Source organism: Globicephala melas, chromosome 2, assembly GCF_963455315.2.
Source record: "Globicephala melas chromosome 2, mGloMel1.2, whole genome shotgun sequence".
NCBI lineage: Eukaryota > Metazoa > Chordata > Mammalia > Artiodactyla > Delphinidae > Globicephala > Globicephala melas.
This window is the reverse complement of record NC_083315.2, coordinates 144118690-144138713: the sequence shown is the minus strand read 5'-3', so window position 1 is coordinate 144138713 and position 20024 is coordinate 144118690. Positions and strand designations below refer to the sequence as shown.

At 43.9% G+C, this 20024-nt stretch overlaps 1 protein-coding gene across 3 annotated transcripts in view; it reads right to left on the bottom strand.

The window, feature by feature from the left end:
- Nucleotides 1–20024, bottom strand: part of RAD51B (RAD51 paralog B) — a 647199-nt gene that overhangs the window by 44722 nt on the left and 582453 nt on the right. For all 3 annotated transcript variants that reach the window (XM_060293640.2, XM_030855332.3, XM_060293639.2), the window contains exon 10: nt 5651–5729. In XM_060293640.2, the coding sequence (XP_060149623.1) occupies nt 5651–5729 (79 nt within the window). The remainder of the gene's footprint in view (nt 1–5650; nt 5730–20024) is intronic.

Here is a 20024-nt window from a genome sequence, read left to right as displayed (position 1 = left end):
AGTGAGAAGAAAAGAAAGGACCAAAGAAAGGGTCAGTGTGGGACGATGTCATGGAGGGAGGGGATGTGAAGTGAATGTTGAAAGAGAAGGAGAGACTCTGCAGATGGGAGCCCTGCCTCTCTGCCCTGGGAAGCACCTCGTGGAGGGGCAGGCAGAAGCAGCTCAGGACAATACGACAGGCCTGCTCTGCCCTCTCCTCTGTGACCTGTGCGAGCGAGTTCACTCTGCTCCACTGAATCCCAGGGCTCTCTGCCAGGCTCCCCAATCCATGCCAGGCTGTGCCAGGTGTGTGGGTGATATTTACCAAGCAGACACCTCCATACCTGGATGGAAACAGACTGAGATTCTTCTGGGTCACTTTGAGTCCACTGGGCAGAAACATTTAGATGGGTTACTGATTCTAACTGAAATCTGATGAAATCAGATCGTGGTATTTGGGGAAAAAGAATTTTTCAATGAATCATCCAGTTGGCTCAGTGACTAAGAAAATGGGGTGGAAGAATGTAACTCAACTTTGTGACAAAGGAACAAACAGAGGAGATTAATGCCTTTCCAACATGCTTCGAAAGCTGGTCAAATAACCACTCTTGATTTTACAAGAAAGATGAGGCACATAGCTTTCCAGCTCTTAAAAAATTCATTGTTTCTTTGTTTTCTGGTTTATTCCGAGTCCCTATAGTGGGTTAGAGTACAGGGACTGGTTGGAAAAACAGAAAACTAGCTTTGTTTCTAGACTTCTCTGGACCTATCTCAGGGTGCTCTGGGCTCCCCTGAGCTTCCCCAGCCCCATCCCAAGGTTTATGCTGCTCATTCAAACCTAAACTAATAAGAGTAGCACCAGAATCCAGATTCAACCTGTCTTACCTGATCTTTAGTTTTTTTTAAACAATATAAAAGCACATAATTCTGTCCTGTTGCGAAACTAAGCCGTTGTCCTCTATCCTGTTCAAAACAACTTGGTTGGGCTTCCCTGGTGGCGCAGTGGTTGAGAATCTGCCTGCCAGTGCAGGGGACACAGGTTTGAGCCCTGGTCTGGGAAGATCCCACATGCCGTGGAGCAACTAGGCCCGTGAGCCACAACTACTGAGCCTGCGCGTCTGGAGCCTGTGCTCCGCAACGGGAGAGGCCGCGACAGTGAGAGACCCGCGCACTGCGATGAAAAGTGGCCCCCGCTCGCCACAACTAGAGAAAGCCCGCGCACAGAAACGAAGACCCAACACAGCCCAAACTAAATAACTAAATTAAAAACAACAAAAAACAACTTGGTTTTCGTTTTTCAAACGCTTCCTAGATTCCTAAGGAAAAGGAGAGTGTAGGGCAAGGGAAAAGTGCACGAGGAGGAGGCCCCCTGAGCTCACCTCTGCCTTTTCCCTGGCCAACCCCTCCTAGAGCATCTCCTTCTTCGCCAAGTCAGCAGGCCTTTATTGCCTGGAGCCCCATGAAAGCCAGGATGGCTCCGGGAGACCCAGGTCCTGGGTTTTCCCTTCGCTTCCTGTAGCATCAGCAACAGCCTGGCTGCTTTCAAGTACAGAATCTTTATTCCTGGCCTTGACAAAGAGGTCCAGGGACCCCAGCTGTGTTCTGGGTGGCACAACGTTTGGGGCTTGCTGGGGAAGCAAAGGACATGACCAGAACAGATGTGGGTCAAGCTGGAGTTCACTGTAAACGCCCCCTTCCCTTCTGCAGCCATGTGGTTCTGTGGACCCACTCCAGGCAAGCCAATTCCCAAAGCCAAGTCCTGCTTTTCCCTCTCCACTAGGTCCCGGCACCCCTTAGCCTCTCTCTGGGCTGGTCAAGCCTCTAAGCTTTCCCACTCAGTGAACAGCGGGATTTCATGGTGAACTCTGGGAACAAAAGGAAAAATGGATTAAAGGGATCTTCCCCGACCCCCTCCACCATTCCCACTTCAGTTGCACAAAGTAGCTGAACCCTCTGCTGGGACCTGGCCCCTCTCAGAGTCTGAACCATCAGGAAGTTGGGGGCTGTGAGATCCCTCTCCTTTGGGGCCCAAGTGTTTCCAGGGTCTGGGGCCCAACCAGAAGAGGCCAGGATCCCGGACCAGTGTGAGGACAGACAAAGAAGATGCAAACAGCACGGTATTACCATGGTAATAGCCTGAGCCAGGCGGCCTCCTGAAGATGCTGGAGGGTGGGTTTTCTTTCTTTTCCTTTTCTTTTTTTTTTTCTTGCAAAAGGAGAATAGTTCCGCTTTCTATTTTACTACAACAATAGCATGGACCGGCTCCTTCAAGTGTTTAAAAAGCAGCCTGAGAAATCTCTATACCAAGCCCCTCAGTCTCTCCAGCCTGCCGTTTTATTGTCCCTCCCATCCCAGTGAACAAAGGGGCGGGAAGGCTGTAAGGCCCCCAGTTGTCGGCTGTTCTCAACATCCTAATCCTTGAGAACCGGGGAGGGGAATGGCCTGTGGAGCCGGTAAATCGAATGTTGCCCTCACCTTTTATTCCCTCCCTCTGCTCCCGCACTCAGGAGCTCTTCAGGTAGTATAAAACCTCCTGGTTCCCATATCTCTTCCCTCTTGCGTCTCCCTTGTAAAGCAATTATACTCCAATAAAGATGTTAAAAAAAAAAAAACCTCCTGGTTAGCAGGCTGGTAGGAATCTTGGGTCTTGCTAAGGGGATGAAAGGCACCCAGCGATCATTCCCACACTCACTAACAGCCCTGCTCCCCACCCAAAAAACCAGGGTAGCCCGTTTGGATTCTTCTTTACTGCCACTTCAGGTTAGCTCCATTACAAAGACGGAATGCTGAGCCACAGTGGCTGGGTTAGCAGTTTCCTGTTTAGTTGGTACCACAGGAGCTGCCCTCCCTCTTCCAGCCCTTCCCCTCTCTGTCTCTATGCCCCTCAGACATGGCTTGCATACCCCTTCCCGGAGCTGTAGGTACCAACCTCCATGCCACCTCAGGACTATAGTGCCAGAGCAACCCCTCACACAAGAAAAGCTTCTTGGCCTTGATGTCTGGTACCTTTCCAAGGTTATCAGCCAGGGATCAAAGGTTTCTTTGCTTTAAACCTGGGGAATGGTGCAGGTGTTTTTTAGCTCAGTCATCTGGTAAGACTGGGGGCAAAAATAAGCTTTTATGTTCTGGTTTGTGGAGATCTCAAGGGTAGAACTCTACTGAGCTAAGTGAATGATAAGTACACCATCTCCTTGGAGAATCAGATAAAGGTGAAGTGGGAAGGCCTTTAGAGATCACCCAGGCCGATGACTGCAATCCAAGTAAGAAAAACATTTTGCACTGCAACCTCTGTACATAAATTCATCAAGCATGTACACACACATACCATCACACAAGAAATATTTCATGAAATAGAATATGTGTATGTTATTTTCCATTCTCTATTTCTTTTTTTTTTTAATGCTGGTTATGATTCCTTAATTTTGTTTCACGACCCACCAATGGGCTGCAAAACAGTTTGCAAAGCACTGAATCAAGGTCAACATTGTCTTTTTCAAGCCGACACAACTAGGATGCTAGAGATTTTCTCAGGAACCTACCAGAGCTGGAATGGAAATCCAAGGTCGTCTCTCTAATACAGGAGGGATCCCCATTTTTCTGAGGATCAGAGCTCCTTTTTGTTTTCCCAAAGTCTTGGGAGCACATAGCCAGAGGGGAGGGAATGCCCAGAGGTTTGCGTTAAGTGGCATTGCTGACAGGGGCAGAGATTTCTGCCACCTCCAAAAACCTCAGAGAGGAAGGTGTAGTTTCAAAAGCAAATAGGTGAGGCTCTGAAATCTCCCAGACATTTTTATTTACTGGTTGGGATTCTTGCATCATCAGACACTTTCCTGAATGTTTCTCTTTCCTGGACACCCAGCTCCAGGTCAGCCTCCTTTAGTAATCCACTTTCTCCCATTTTCCAACGATGTCTAATAGTCTTTCTTTGTAGTTTTTCAATTCATTGTAGTTCCAGTTTCTAAATACTTTCCCTAAACAATTTCCTCCTTCCTGTCAAAATCATGATCTTAGCAATGAGAGTCAGAGAGGCAATCCTATGTATCTTGTTCCCACCAATATTATCCAAAAGTTATCCAAATAAGACCATGCTTTCAAATGTTATCTACCAAAATGCCGAGTGATCAAGATACAGGCACCATATCAAGGCCCTCCTACAAGCCATCTGGGCAGAACTGGCCCTTTTCCTCGTGAAATTATCTTGTAATCTTCCATAGAACTTCTTGAAATCTTCATCTAAAATTGCTATTTACTAGACTTCTAATCTTTTAAGAAACGCTCTAAAAATGGAGAGCCAAAGGGCACACTGTGCACTGGGTAAACACCAGTCCAGCTTTCTGATTGCTTATTACTTATACACCCTTAGAGAGTCTGTAACAAAGGGGCCTGCTGTTTGCTTTGCTTAATCTGGTCTTAAAATCTCTGCTTCTTTGTCAGAAAACAATATTTGCAATTGTAAAAAAAATATTTACCAAGGAACTTAGATAGCATAAGTCAAAGGCTAAGAGTCAAAGGTCAGTAGTTCTTACTCCAAATTTCCCTGGACCCGAGTCCCTGCTGTGGAGCTCAGCTGCACCAAACAAACACGCTGCTTTCTGGGTCCATTAAGAAGTGGATGTTTTAGAAGGAGAGGAAAAGGAAGGCTGCAGCCTGTTCCTCAGTCAGAAGCATGAACCGTCTAGCCTGCCCCACAAAAGCCCTGCTAGATCTTTACAATGCAATGTGTCTCCGTGGGGATATTGTAAGGACTTACCCTGTTTCACACACTTGGGAAAAATACTCAGCTTACAAAATCCTAAAGGGCAGATATTCCTCCCATGGACAAAAATGACAATACGCTCCTCTGTGGTTCCGGCTAGATGGGCACCTACGCATCTCCTAGGGTAGGGCCTCCTGCCTGACAGCGGGGGACAGATGTGTATCCTGAGCGCTTCTGTGGGGACCCTTCTTAATCTACAAAGCTGTCTGGGACATCTGACCCTGTGCACTAAGTTCAATGGGGTTTGAATTTACCCCCTCCTGTTCACTGTTTTCTGCAGACCTGCCATTGGATGCCTTTTCTAACCACCCGAGGACCCAGCATCTGAGAATGCTGCCCCTCAATCCACTTTTCCCCGTTTGTTGAATTAGTTCTAGGTTGTGGCCTTGGGGGCCTCTACCACGAACCGGAACTCAGGCCCGTGTCACAAAGTGCAGGTCTGCAAGGCCTGGTCCCCAGTCGGGACTTGAGCACAGTGGGAGGAAATGGAGTAACCAGAAGGGGGCCGAGGAAGTAGCGCTCATGAAGCCATGACGTTCTTCCACCCGCTAAGTGAGAAGGCTCTGAGGCAGGGCTGGGCCCTCCACGCTGGTGTCAGAGACCTACCTCCTGGTCCCTCACCCCACGGAATCTGTGAAGAGGACTGGGCTGGTTGCAGTTCCTAGCCTACTCGATTTGTCCCTCATTCTTGTGTTGTCTGTTAGGAGATTCTGTAGTTCTCCGTAACCTCTGTCAAATTCTTGCCACAATGGCCAGTCTCTCTTATCTTATCAGGATAAACATCACTGGTCAATTCATCTTGGCCTTTGATTCCGTCCCGAAGGAGCTTCTATCAGGAGCACAGTAATTATCACCCGCAATGGGCAGCACTGAGCATAACCAGCCTAAAGAAATGGCTTAATCCGAGAATCTTACCTTGAAGAACCAGGCCTTCCTTCTCGATGGTGTAGACGAATGTGGTGAAGGTCGCCAGAGGGGACTTGGCAATGAGAATCTGCACAGAAAGCATATTTGCTCAGGATTAGTCAAAGGAAATAGAGATGAGCCTCTATTCATTCCTATTCCCACTTTGAAACAAAGTGGGAACATGTGACTATAAACTGTGAGGTTTGTTCATTGTGAAATTATTTCAGAAACAAATGGGTATTATTCCTTCAGTCAGCTGATCACCTTGGAAGGCTGTACATCAATTCTAACTATTCTACCACCGAATGCCATATTCTTGAACCAGTTCTAGACATAAGTTTCATTATGATATCGCATGCCTAAATAGCCACCTTTCTGCCCAAAGATAAATTGAGCCTGATTGTCTAATTTCATTCATAAATTGAGCTATTTTACTAAAAGAATAAAATAAAATCTACCCCTAAAAGATAAAGATTTAACATCACTGCAAATATTCAAAATAACTTGGTGAAGGCAGAGCCATGATAGGTTGCTTTGTTGGCCCCAAACCTTCACCAAGTCTGTGTTCACACCCTTAGCCACGTGACTACATTCCCTTTTACGTGAGGCGTAGAGTATTTCCCATGGCCCTGGACTGTGGGTTCGGCCACAGGACTTGCTTTGAATAACAGATTGTGCCAATTCTTAGCCTAGGCCTCAAGAAGCCTCACATAACTCCACTTGTTCTTTTATGCTTCTGCTACTGCCAGAGAGAAATATGTTCAAGATAATCTGTTATCTCATAAGGAGAATGAGAGACACCTGACCCAGAGCTGGCCAGCCAGGCCCAGTCTAAACAGCCGACACCCAGGAGACCCACATACACATTGGTTAAATGCTTATGACTGTATGCATGACTCTGTGATTTTGATGATGTTGTCATGAAGTATTATTGGGGTGAGAGTTTACTGCTGTATCAGCCAACATAAAATATCAAAAATATTTTGAGCAATGGCATTCTCCTAAGAACACCCACTTTAAAGGGGATGGTCATTTGGTTGTTAAAAAAATTACTATCATTAACACCCATTATCACACTTCATATGATTCCACAGAACCTCTAAGAACTGGCAGATTACTGTATTATAACATTTCTCCCGAAGGAAGATGAATATCCGTTTTACAAATTAACATCATAAAAAAATACTGATAGGTTGGCACAGAGCCACTTAGGTAATCAGGGCGGCAAGGGAGAAGGAAGAAATAATTTCAAATAACCAAAAGGCTCACATGTACTATCTCAATCTATCTCAATTCAACAAACATTTACTGACTGTCAACTATGAGAAATGGTTGAAAAGAATGGTAGAAAGACCACACGTTGAAGTCATGGAGTTTGAATCTATGTTCTCCCACTAATCAACTCAGGGCCTGTGGCAGCGCTTGTGATCTCCCCCAGTCGCCACCCTTTTCTGGTTAGTTAACCACTCTCCAGGTTTCAACATTTTCTGCCTCTTTTGCAACTAGATGTGGCTATGTGGCTAAGTTTTGACTAACAGAATGTGAGTACAGTGACAGGTAGAACTTCTGGATTATAAGAAAATTATGGGCTCTTCACTTTCCCTTTCCCTCTTCCCAAGGGTAGGAACCAGCTTCAGCCACATCCTGGGGGATGATGAAGCAATATGGGAGAAGGAAGCTGGGTGACCTGATGAATCAGCAAAGCATACCACCTGGGGTCACCTGTCCAGCTCAGTACAGAGCCACTTGTCTGAACCACCGTATTTCGGATGTCTGTTACTATGGTGTAGCCTGAATTCTACCCAGTACTGAGGCTCTGGACAACCTCACCTTTTTGAGTCTCAGTTTCCTTATAGGTAAAATGGGGATAACAATCTCACCTAAATGAGATTATTTTGAGGATTAAATTAAGTATATAAAATGCTTGTGTCAAACTAAGAAACTTAGTTTGAACGTTTCCAACCAACTCAACACATGTTTCCCAAGTACCACTTAACTTTTACTCACCAAAAACCAATATACTTTGCTTTTACTAGAAGAATTCAACTCAAGGTGAATCTCAACTTTTATAACTGCTCTAAAGTTACCTAAGTAAACTTGCTCATCATTCTCAGAACCAATGAGTAGATGGTATAGGTGGGCATTTACATCTTCACATCAAAAACATCTCACCTGAAAATTAAGGTGAAACTTTTCTCAGAGGTAGTTTAGGGATGGTTCAATGTGAGTTTATGGACGCCCCTTGGTAGGGGAATGGCATGGTGGAAGAGAGGACAGTGTTTCTCAAGCTTTAATGTTGGTTTGAATCACCTGCAGGTCCTGTTGACGTGCAGATTCTGATTCAGTAGGTTTTGAGCGTGGCTTGAGAGTCTGTCTTTCTAGCAAGATCCTAGGAGATGCTGATGCTGTGGTCCATAGACCACATTTTGAATAGCCAGGTTCAGGAAATTAGCCTGACTCTAGAGTCAAAGATGGAGAAGAAAGAGACAGGAATCCTGGAGTTAGTTAGGAAGCTACTGTAATAATTCAGGCACGAGATGACAAGAACCTAAACCACAGGTGTGTCAGGAAGAATGGGAAAAAAGGAAATGGAGAATAGAAATATAAATCCTTTAGCTCAAAGAGCAATAGAAATAAACATATCCCAAGCCTCAGATCTTTACTGCCTGCATGAAAAAATTGGACATGAAACCAAAAGGGTATAAATAAATAGTATTCAATAAAGCATCATACTATAGTTTTGAAAATTTATTTTATAGACCACAGAATCTGAGACTCAGACAAAAGCATGTGATATTCCAATGCAACCACTAAATGACATCTGGGCCTAAGCCTTTCAGCTCAGTGGTGCTACCTCCATCATCTGACAGCTTCCTCCCCCAGGGAGCTCATGCCCACTCTGTGAACATGCCCAGAGCCCCAGCCAGGAGGACCTCACACGAAGGGACCTCACACCTGGAAGTACCTCCCTTCCAGGAAGTCAAGGGGTTTGGACAGGTCATTGATTAATGCCCTGTCCCTCCCAAGCAGGGTTTAAAATGGGTCATCCAAAGGATGATTGCATGCAGTTAGAAAGAGGAAGTGATCAGTTACGTCAGATGAATCCCACTTCCTTTTTTGGCAAAGAACTTCCAGATTGATAGATCAGAGGGCTACCACCGGCATGAACTACTTGATTTTCAGCAAAAAATGTAACAAATTCTCAGTAGCCTCCTAGATAAAGTAAAAACAAGTTGGGCTGGATGCTAACACCATTAAGTGGATTTGAAAGCGACCAAAAGATCAATAGCAATCTGGTGAGGGGTAACAACCTCTAGTAGGATGTACTTGATCCTATCCTTAGTCCTATCATATTAAACATTTTTACTGACCTGAATCAGGACACTGATGTATTCAACTGTTATATTCAATCTATACAACACATCTGGGATCCAGCAGGGAAGAGAACTGGCAAAAATTGCCACCTGAATAGAGCTTACATTCTAAAGGAGGCAAAAGATAATACACGAAATGAATAAGTAGTGAAATATATGGCATATTAGATGATTATATGTGCTATGGAGGAAAAATAACAGAGAAAGAGTATAGGAAGTGTACTGGATCAAAAGAGGGGTCAATTTAAAATAGGGTAGTAAGAGAAGACCTCATTGAAAACGTGACGTTTGGACTTGTGACTAAACCAATTGATGGGATGCTGAATATGGTAACAGAAGACAAAAAGCTTTAGGAGAAGAGTTACTATATTAGATTAGACAATCATTATATGAAAACAAATCTGAATTTGGTTACAGTGTTGGGACAAATCCTACAAATCTTTTAGGACACAATTTTATTGAAATACATGTAAGGCCTTGGCCTTAAGAATAGAGGACCAACTATTGGTTACAGAATGGGGAAGATGAGATTTAACATTCAGAAAATGAATTAGGTGTTGGTTTACTACAGTTCAATACCAGTTGGCTGTGAGATGTGGTTTGCAAAAATCTAGTGTGATCCCAGGTTATATCAATGGAGACATAGTATCTAGAACAAGGGAAGTATCTAGAACAAGGTTCTGCTCTTCTCATTCAGCAAACCATGCTGGGTGCAATGTGTTTGGATTGGAGCCCAAATTCCCACAGGGAAGTGACAAACAAGAGGACAACTAGGGGAGAACCATCAAGGTGGTTAGACTCCCAGAGCAACCCATGACCACAAACACTTCAATGCAAACATGCTGGTAAGAGGCCTGGGGTGAAGATGCATATTGCTTTTTTTTTTTGGCGGTACGCAGGCCTCTCACCGTTGTGGCCTCTCCCGTTGCAGAGCACAGGCTCCAGACGCGCAGGCTCAGCGGCCATGGCTCACGGGCCCAGCCGCTCCGCGGCATGTGGGATCTTCCCGGACCGGGGCACGAACCCGCGTCCCCTGCATCGGCAGGCGGACTCTCAACCACTGCGCCACCAGGGAAGCCCCGCATATTGCTTTTAATATGAGTTTTCTGACCTGGAGATTCTATAGTGTAACATAGTATAGAGGGGAAGTGTAAATTAGCTTTTTAGCCCAAGAGATTTCAGAAGAAAAAAGTGATGCTTGCCACCTATCTTTGGGAATACATACTGACCCTTCCCTTTTTTAGACTTGAATGAGTACCCCATGCCCTTGTGCCTTTCAAACAGTAAATTACCCTCTTATGAAGCAAACAACCCTCCCTAGCAGATACCTTAGGCTATTCTGTTTTAGATGCTGTCAACCTATAAAGCTGGGGTGTTCTAATCACTGCCTGACTTGTGCTGCTGTCAGATGTCCTTCTGTCTTCTTCAATACATAAGCCCTGCAGGGAGGGCCTGGCTGCTTAATAAAATCCCGGAGCCTTAGTGAAAAATTTTTTATCATACTCAGCCACGTGTGCAGTGTGTGTAGCTAGCTTTGGAACCCCCTGAGGGTTCACGGAAATATGTAGTTGGGTAAGAATGAGTACAGACCCATGCGGCTCCGAAAACCCTGGCACTCCACAAGGCAGGCGTGTGGTATTGTGAGCCATAATCGCACTTCCTGCAAATAGCCAGACTGTTTTTTCTTGAATGTTTCCTTCATATCAGACAAGCTCGACTGTAGCTACATCCTATTGGATACACTTTCTCCTCTCTTCACCTATCCTTGCAAGGAACGTGTTCATCAATATTTTTAAATTATTCGAGGAATATTTAAGGTATACCTAATAGGTACTAAGTGTTGGGCCCCAAATCCCACTACTGTCTGCAAGTAATTTCCATTATTTGTACCATCCACCCATCTACGCATGTACCTGTTCAACCCATAAACATTTACTGGGCAATCTCCCTTGTGCTAGGCACTGTTCTAGGTGCAGGGGACATAGCAGGGGGCAAGACAGATGCGGTCCTTGCTCTCATGGAGCTGACGTTCTGGTGGCAGAAGATAATACAAGGAAGCCTTTAGGCCTTTGGGCTTTTTTTCACTTTGACCTTCGACTGTGAGCCCTTCATTCTTGGGCACTCATTCACTCATTCAGTCCATCCATCCAACAGCAAACATTTACTGAGTACCTACTATGGGTCAAGAGGATTCAATTTGCGCTGTGTGAATTTGCACTTTTTAAAAGACTGCCATCTGAGACACGCAGATATAGAGAACAAACTAGTGGTTACCACGGGGCGGGGGGCTCAGAGGGGTGGGGGGAGGGGAGGTATAAACTACTGGGTGTAAGATAGGCTCAAGGATGTACTGTACAATAGGAAAATATAGCCAATATGTGGTGGGAAATAGAGCCAATATTTTATAATAACTGTAAATGGATAGTAATCTTTAAAAGTTGTACAAAAAATACACAAAAATTTAAAAAAAGAAAAAGAAAACACACACACAATCATAGCGTAGACCATTAATTAAACTTCCACCATTAAGACGAACAACAACAACAAAAAAGACTGTCATCTGTTTCTACCTCAATTTATTTCCTAGATGTATGTTCTGAATTCTTGATGGGATTGCACAGATCAGGGGCATTTCCTCTGATTCCATACCCTTCCATCCCATAGGGCCCAGTGCAGTGCTTTTTTGCATGTGTGGGCTCCTAAAATGACTGATGGGCATTTTGTTCACTGTTCCTCACTTTATCCCCATGCTGTATGTGTGAAGGTTTCTCCCAGTGTACAAGCGAAAATCCAGAGGCCTAGGTACTCTAAATAAAACAAGGGAGGAGGGGCTTCCCTGGTGGCGCAGTGGTTGAGAGTCCGCCTGCCGATGCAGGGAACACGGGTTCGTGCCCCTGTCCGGGAATATCCCACATACCGTGGAGCGGCTGGGCCCGTGAGCCATGGCCGCTGAGCCTGCACGTCCCGAGCCTGTGCTCCGCAATGGGAGAGGCCACAACAGTGAGAGGCCCGCATATCGCAAAAAAAAAAAAAAAAAAAAAAACAAGGGGGGAGAAGATGGCTCTTGGAGCTCACTGGCCTCCCCTTACAGACCCTCTTCCCCTTCTTTACATCCCTCCACTCAGGTACCTATTTTGCTCTGAGCAAATAAGCTGTCAGCTGATTCTCTTCAGCTCTAAAGCATAGCTGGTTTAAACCTTCCAGTGTTCCCCTTTCTGGTGTTTGCATTTTAATATGAGACTCTCAGAAAAGAGGAATTGATCTAAAATGGTGGAAAGTCCTACAGGATTGGGGTGGGGGGGGCCTTCCAAGGTTCCCACAGTAATGATGATGATGGAAATGACAACCAACAGACGTTATTCCTCAGAACAACCCTTTGAGGTAGGCAGCTCATAAGTGCCGAAGACAGGATTCTAGCCCAAGCCACTAGTTCTATAGTCTGTACTTTTAACCAGCACGATGGTAGCCCCCGATTTGTCAAGCACAGATCAATCCACTTCCATGGGATAAGACATCAAAGAGGCGGAATACATAACACCAAATAAGGGCATTCCTTCTGCAGCGTGGATATGGCACGATTCAAGCCAAAGAAGGGAACCGGACAGGGCATCCATGCAGGTTGATTCAGCTGTTCACAAGCTTCCTCTGCCCTTCATGTCTGAATGTCCAAATCCTACCTACTCTTTGAACCCCATAAAAATGCTACCTCTTCCAGAAAGCGTTTGCCAATTTCTCCAGCCTGGGGTAATGGCTCTTGAACCCACCACACTATCTGTACCTCCCTAATAGCACTTACTGTTCTCTCCACCATTTTTTTTTTTTTTTTTTTTGCGGTACATGGGCCTCTCACTGCTGTGGCCTCTTCCGTTGCGGAGCACAGGCTCCGGATGCGCAGGCCCAGCGGCCATGGCTCACGGGCCCAGCCGCTCTGCGGCATGTGGGATCTTCCCGGACCGGGGCACGAACCCATGTCCCCTGCATCGGCAGGCGGACTCTCCACCACTGCGCCACCAGGGAAGCCCTCTCCACCATTTTATAGTTAATGTTACTTGAATTTACTACCATGTTTTTGAAGGCAGAGACCATCATCATCATTGCTGCTCCTCCTGGTGCTACCAGCCTCCAGTGTGGTGCTGTATGCATAACAGAAGTTCAGTTATGAAATACAAAAAAAAATAATGGTGACCCTCAGAAGCTCTGACTCATACCCATTTTGAGGACTTAACTGGCACCCCATTCCCAAAGTTGGGGGACTTAGACGATGCCATAGAAAAGAGCAGGCTGCCCAGTCAATCACTGCCAAGATTCTCAGCTTGGGCAGGACCAAAGTCAAGTCTTTGGTTTCAGCTTGCTATAGCATCACATGTTTTTCCTGGCGTGATCCCACTTCCAAGAGGCTCAGAAAGTGGAAAGGGAGCCACAGAACAGAAAGTGCTGGGCTTAGGAACCTCAGGCCTCCTCCAGGATGGCGACACCTTCTAGGGATAGTGCCTGTGCCTTTTTAAAGTACAGGTGCGACCCTCCTCTGGAGCAACCCAGCCTAGCCCGTCACCTCCACGGGTGGCCAGGAAGGCCAGTGTGGAGAAGACAGCACAAAGATGTCAGGAACCTTGGCTACAGGCTATCCTGGAGGCTGTTTTTATAGAGTTCTGGTCCTGGCAGGGTATATGAGTTTCTGCAAAAGAGTCCTGACTTGAGGAAAAAGTGAATTTTGCCTTTGTGGCCCAGGGAAGCAGACATGAATAGGCAGCCGTGCGCTGAGGGTAAGCTGGCACTGGTTCTTCCACTTTCTCTTCTCCATATCCTGTGCCAGGCAGGCTTCCTTTAACACTGCTAATGAATCCTTCCTCTCTTTTATTTCCTTCCCCTTCCCACCCATTACCCCAAATCTCATATTGGTTGGGGGCAAAGGGCAGAGTAAAATGAGCTGGCAGAAGGAAAGTGTAAGCAGAGTTTCTTCCTGTAGGGGCAGGTGGTAGGCCTGGTGTTCTTTCTGTCCCTTTCTTTCTATTTACAAAACGCAGGGGCTAAAGACAATGTAATGTGTTTAGCCAAGAAAACTGGAGTGAGAAGCAGTTGAGTTGCCTAGCTCAGAAATAGAACTTTGCATCCATCCACAGTTTCCTAGCTTGCTAATTTTTTAACCCTATCTCAGTCTCCCCCATGATCAGCAAGATTATGTGGCAGTGGATGGACTCACCAGTGACGCTCTTGTTGAACATGTCTAATACTTTCATATGCAAGGGTATGCAAGGGTCCTGCTGAGAAGCAAAGGGAGCAAACCCACTGACTCTAAAATGTCCTTCAACAGGGATCCTATTATCTCATTTCAACTGGATGCCTGGGCTAATAAAACCCATTGCTAAGCTAACCAAACCTTTCCTCTAGCTGTGCCAAATGTCTGCGACACAAATCCTTCATGCCAGGGATTTTCCTCCTTGTCCAAGACTTAGAAAAAGGTTGTTTTCTCAGCTGCTTTGAAGCCCAGGAAGAGAGCCAGGGAGGCAAACAAGCCAGCCAGTCTTGCATCAGATAATTCAACAGGCTTTTGATAACCTCAAGTCTTCTGTCCCTTCTCCAGGTTGAGCTGAACTCTCCAAGCCAAGGGACAGAAAGGCCGGAAATGCTCCAGACAGGAAGATCTCTGTGGCTGGAAGGAGGCCACAGGATCAGGGGGGCTTGAAGTGTACTCAGTGATCCTCAAAGGAATTCCCTAGTCATTGTGTTAAGAAAGCTGTAGGGAAAGGTGGCAGAGGTCCAGGTCTCAGTCCATATCTGGACTGTATACTGATTAGAATCGGCTCCATCACTTGGAAGATCACTCTCCACGGAACACTGAAGCCTCAGTACCGACAGCTTTGCAAGATTATGAGGGGAGAGTAGAGAATGAGTTTAACGGTGTCTAGACTGCTTTCTCAAAATAGGGGAGCAAGATCTGTAGAAGTAATACAGTGCTGGAAAATGACAGGGTGGAAAAATGAACTGTGTTTGAGCAGGCATGAACTTATTAATTTACCTACATGTGGCCTATTTCATAACTTTTCCTACAGAAACTGGGGGCAGAAATCCGAAGTTGATTTGAATCCCTTACGAAATATAATTCTAGACCCTGGGAAGATTCTCCTAGAAAGTTTGGCCCTGAGGCTACGAGATCTTATCCCCCCGCAGAGTATCATTATGCTCTTTCATAACATCTCTCGGGGTGAAGTGATTGTTTAAAAATGTTTATATAATACATTAGGTTCCCAAAGTTTATAAACGAAAAGAGCTTGTTCCTTAAAGAAAACAGTAATTTCTTCAGATCAATAGGCTATTCACTTATAAATTATGGGATGGCAATAGTTCAGGGTCACAGTGGTATTTTGAGTTTATAATTTTCCCATCATTTATTATGAAAAATTTCAAACATGCAGCAAAATTAAAAGAATTTTATAGTGAATAGCCATAAACCTATCAAGTAGATTCTACCACTAACATTTTATTATACTTGTTTCTATCACTTATCTATTCATCCACCAACCCATCTTATTTGTTTGTTGTTGTTGCATTTTAAAGTAAATTGCAAACATCAGTACACTTTCCCCTAGATACTTTAGCATTCATATGATTAACTATAAGCTTAATATTTGTTCATATATCTTAAAAACCACGTTAGGGTTTTTTTTTTTCCAGTGAACTTTACTTTTTTTTTTTTTTTTTGCGGTACCCGGGCCTCTGACTGCTGGGGCCCCTCCTGTCGCGGAGCACAGGCTCCGGATGCGCAGGCCCAGCGGCCACGGCCCACGGGCCCAGCCGCTCCGCGGCTCGCGGGATCCTCCCAGACAGGGGCACGAACCCGTGTCCCCCGAATCGGCAGGCGGACCCCCAACCACTGCGCCACCAGGGAAGCCCCTCCAGTGAACTTTATATGTAGTTTGAAAGAGTTAGTGATTTTTCCCCAATTATACTAAAATCAGAGAGAATTTAGCGACTACACCTATATGGTAGTATGCAAATTTATACAGTCAAAAAATATGGCTCATTAGTTCTTTCTATATTAAATATCAGCTTTATTGAGGTGAATTTACATACAATAAAATTCTTAAGATAGGTATTTAAGTTATATATTTCCCTCCAAGCAGCGCTTTAGTTGCATCTAATACGTTTTGGTATGTTGTATTTTTGTTTTCATTTTCTCAAAGTATTTTCTAATTTCCCTTGTTATTTATTCTTTGACTTGTTGCTTATTTGGGAGTGACTTGTGTATGTTTGTACACATTTGAGAATCCCCCAAATTTCCCTTTGTTATTGACTATTAATTCTATTTCAGTGTGATTAGTGTGCATGGTTTTGTCCTTTTCAATTAACTGAGGCTTGTCTGGTGGCCTAATATATGGTTTATCCATGAGAATGTTCCACAAACACTTGAGAAGAATGTATATCTGCTATTGCTTGGTAAAGTGTTCTATAGATGCCTATTAGGTCTAGTTGGTTTATGGTATTGGTCAGGTCTTCTATTTCCTTGTTGATCTTCTGCATAGTCCTTCTATCCATTATTGAAAGTGGATATTGAAGTCTCCAACTATTGTTGTTGAATTGTCGATTTCTCCCTTCAATTCTGTCAGTTTTTGCTTCATATATTCTGGGGCTCAGTTAGGTGCATATATGGTTAACATTGTTATGTCTTCCCAATGGATTCGCCCTTTTATCATTATAAAATGTCCTTTTTTGTTTCCAATAATAATTTTTGTCTTAAAGTCTATTTTGTCTGATATTAGTATAGCCACTCCAGCCCTTTTTTGGTTACTATTTGTAATTGGTTCCTAGACCCAATTCCAAGGTGTATGTTTGTGGAGACCTTCCCACACCAACAAGCAATTCTTAGACACCAGCAGGGTGTCTGAGAATTGAACCCTGCTTCTGACATTATCTACCCAGAGATAGAATCATATTTCACAGGTAAAGGGCTCAGTCCCACAAGACTTCAGATAGCCCTCCACTTCAGATGCCAGTTGCAAGCCCAGGTTTATACCTGTGCTTCTGACTGACTGCATACTAACTGGAGGTTCCCATGACCCTCTCCTTGTGTTCAATTAATTTTCTAGAATGGCTCACAAAAGTCAGGAAAGTCCACTTACTCACTAGACTACCAATTTATTATAAAGGATATTAGAGGATACAAATCAACAACCAGATGAAGAGACATATAGGGTGAGGTCCCAAACAAAATAGCTTCTGTCCTAGTGGAGCTTGGGGTCCAGCATGGCGGCATGTGGAAGTGTTCTTGTTCCCCAACGTGGAAGCTCTCTGAACCCCTCTCTTTTTGGGTTTTTATGAAGGCTTAATTACATAGGCATAATTGATTACCTCATTGCCCATTGCTGATTGATTCAACTTCTAGCCCCTCTGCCCTCCCCAGAAGTCAGAGGGTGGGACTGAAAATTCTGACCCTCTTTTCGTGGTTGGTTCTCCTGGAAACCAGCTCCTATCCTTAGGTGCTTCACAAAAGTCATCTTCATAACATAAATCCAGTTGTGGTGGAAAGGGCTTATTAGTAATAACAAAACAACCATTTCACTATCATGGCTCTGAAGCATTTTCCGAAACTAAGGACAAGAGACTAAATATTGTAACAAAAGATGCTCCCGTTGCTCTTATTGCTCAGAAAATTCCAAGGGTTTTGGAACATGTGGGTCAGGAACTATGGATAAAGACTAAATATATATGAGAAATATATTTTGGTCATCTGAATAACCAAATATATATACTTCTTATAAATCGCAATATCACAGTTTGCATGGTATATAATTTCCATTGATTTATGTCTTTGTCGTTATACAGTTGGATCATGGGGGTGGGGTTGATTGAAGTGTTGAGTCCATTTACTTTTTTTTTTTTTTCAATTTTTAAAATTTTTGGCTGCATTGGGTCTTCATTGCTGCACGTGGGCTTTCTCTAGTTGCGGCGAGCAGGGGCTACTCTTTGTTATGGTGTGTGGGCTTCTCATCATGGTGGCTTCTCTTGTCGCAGAGCACAGGCTCTAGGCACCCAGGCTTCTGCATTTGCAGCACGCGGGCTCAGTGGTTGTGGCACGTGGGCCCTAAGGCTCGCAGGCTTCAGTAGTTGTGGCGCGCGGGCTTAGTTGCTCTGTGGCATGTGGGATCTTCCCAGACCAGGGATCAAACCTGCGTCCCCTACATTGGCAGGTGGATTCTTAACCACTGTACCACCAGGGAAGTCCTGAGTCCATTTACTTTTAATGTGATTATTGATAAGTTAGGATATATGTCTGCCATTTTGCTATGTGTTTTTCTGTGTTATCTTGTGGTTTATGTTCCTCTATTTTTCTATTACTGATTTCTCTGTGTTAGATATTTTTCTAGTTTACCATTTTAATTCTTTTGCTTCTTTTACTATCCATTTTCTTATAGGTTGCCCTGGGGACTGCTATTAACATTTTAACTTAAAATAATCTAGTTCAGTCTGATACTACTTTAATTTAAACTGTTTACAAAAAAAACACTTTGCTCCAATGTAGGTCCATTTTCTTCTCCTCCTTTGTACTACCATTTTTATGCAAATTACATCTTTATACATTAGAAGTCCACCAACATAGTTTTATATTTATTGCTTTATGCAGTTGTCTTTCAAATCATATTAGAGAAAAAAATAATTACAAAAAAAATCCCACATTCATGCTTCTATATTTACCTATATATTTACCTTTACCAGTGCTCTTTACTTTTTCAGGTGGATTCAAGTTACCCTCAGAGTCTTTTCATTTCAGCTTGAAGGACTCCTTTTAGTATTTCTTGTAGGGTAGGTGTACTAGTGACAAAGTCTCAGATTTTGTATTTCTGTGAGTGTCTTAATTTCTTCTTCATTTTTGAAGGATAGTTTTGCTGGATATACAATTCTTGGTTGACAGTCTTCCTTTCAGCAATTTGATTACATCTTTCCATTGCCTTCTGGCCTCCACAGTTTCTGATCAGGAGTCAGCCTATAATTTTATTGAAGATGCCTTACACATGAAGTCACTTAGTGATTAATGATTGAACTCTATTTGAATAAACAGATTTCCCTAAATGCCTTGAATCGGTAAGTCTCCCAGCTTTTGCCAATGGTCTGTGTGCGTGTGTTGGGGCATGCATTCATGCAATTTAAAACTTTGTCTTAACGTTCACTTCCTGTTTACAGAGCCTCAAGGTCAGCCAGAAGTGACAGCTTAAGGTCTTCTCAGGTCTTTCTTGGGCATGAGCAAAGCTCTGGGCATGTGTGTAGCCTTCTAGAGTCCCTGGTATATGTAGGACCTTTACAAAGCTCCTTGTGGACATCTTATCCCCCAATTTTTCCTTTAAAATTTTTTTGGTCAGCCTCTTGTTAGCTCTACCTGGTAACAGAACCTTAGGCAGCCATGAAGGTAAACAATTGCTACTGATTATTTTCAATGAACACCCTGTAGGTAGGAATATTCACACAAACCAAGTTCTGAGTCAGGTCAAATAGTGACAGTTCTCTTGGACAGGGCTTTTGGGGAGCTCCAAACCTTTCCAAGTTACAGTACAAAGCTAATGTAGTTGCGAGATGGTTGGCTTTCAAGCTTACTGCAGATCTGGGGAAAGGACGATGGAATTAGTGAAAGTTTAATGCCACAAATCTTGCTGTTCTTACTGAGATTCACCTGGTTTTCTTGAATGAAAATTCGCCAGACTTTCCAAGCCTTTAATTAATTTCCAGAGTTCTGAAAAAGTTGATTTTGACAGTTTTAGTCAATGTTCTTGTTGATTTTGAGGAGCTGCAGGTTGTCTGAGTGTCTTACTCTGCCATTCTATATGTTCAGTCTCCCAAGACAAATTTTTAAACATTCTGATTCAATACCCATCTTTATTACCTCCCCCTATTCAACCCTGCAATTCTTTTTCTGTTTTAAATATTTTCACAGTTCTAGAAAATTGATTATTTTGTTTTGTTTTTAATCAACTTAACACTTACACATAATTCAAATAATATCACTTGGTATTATCATCCAC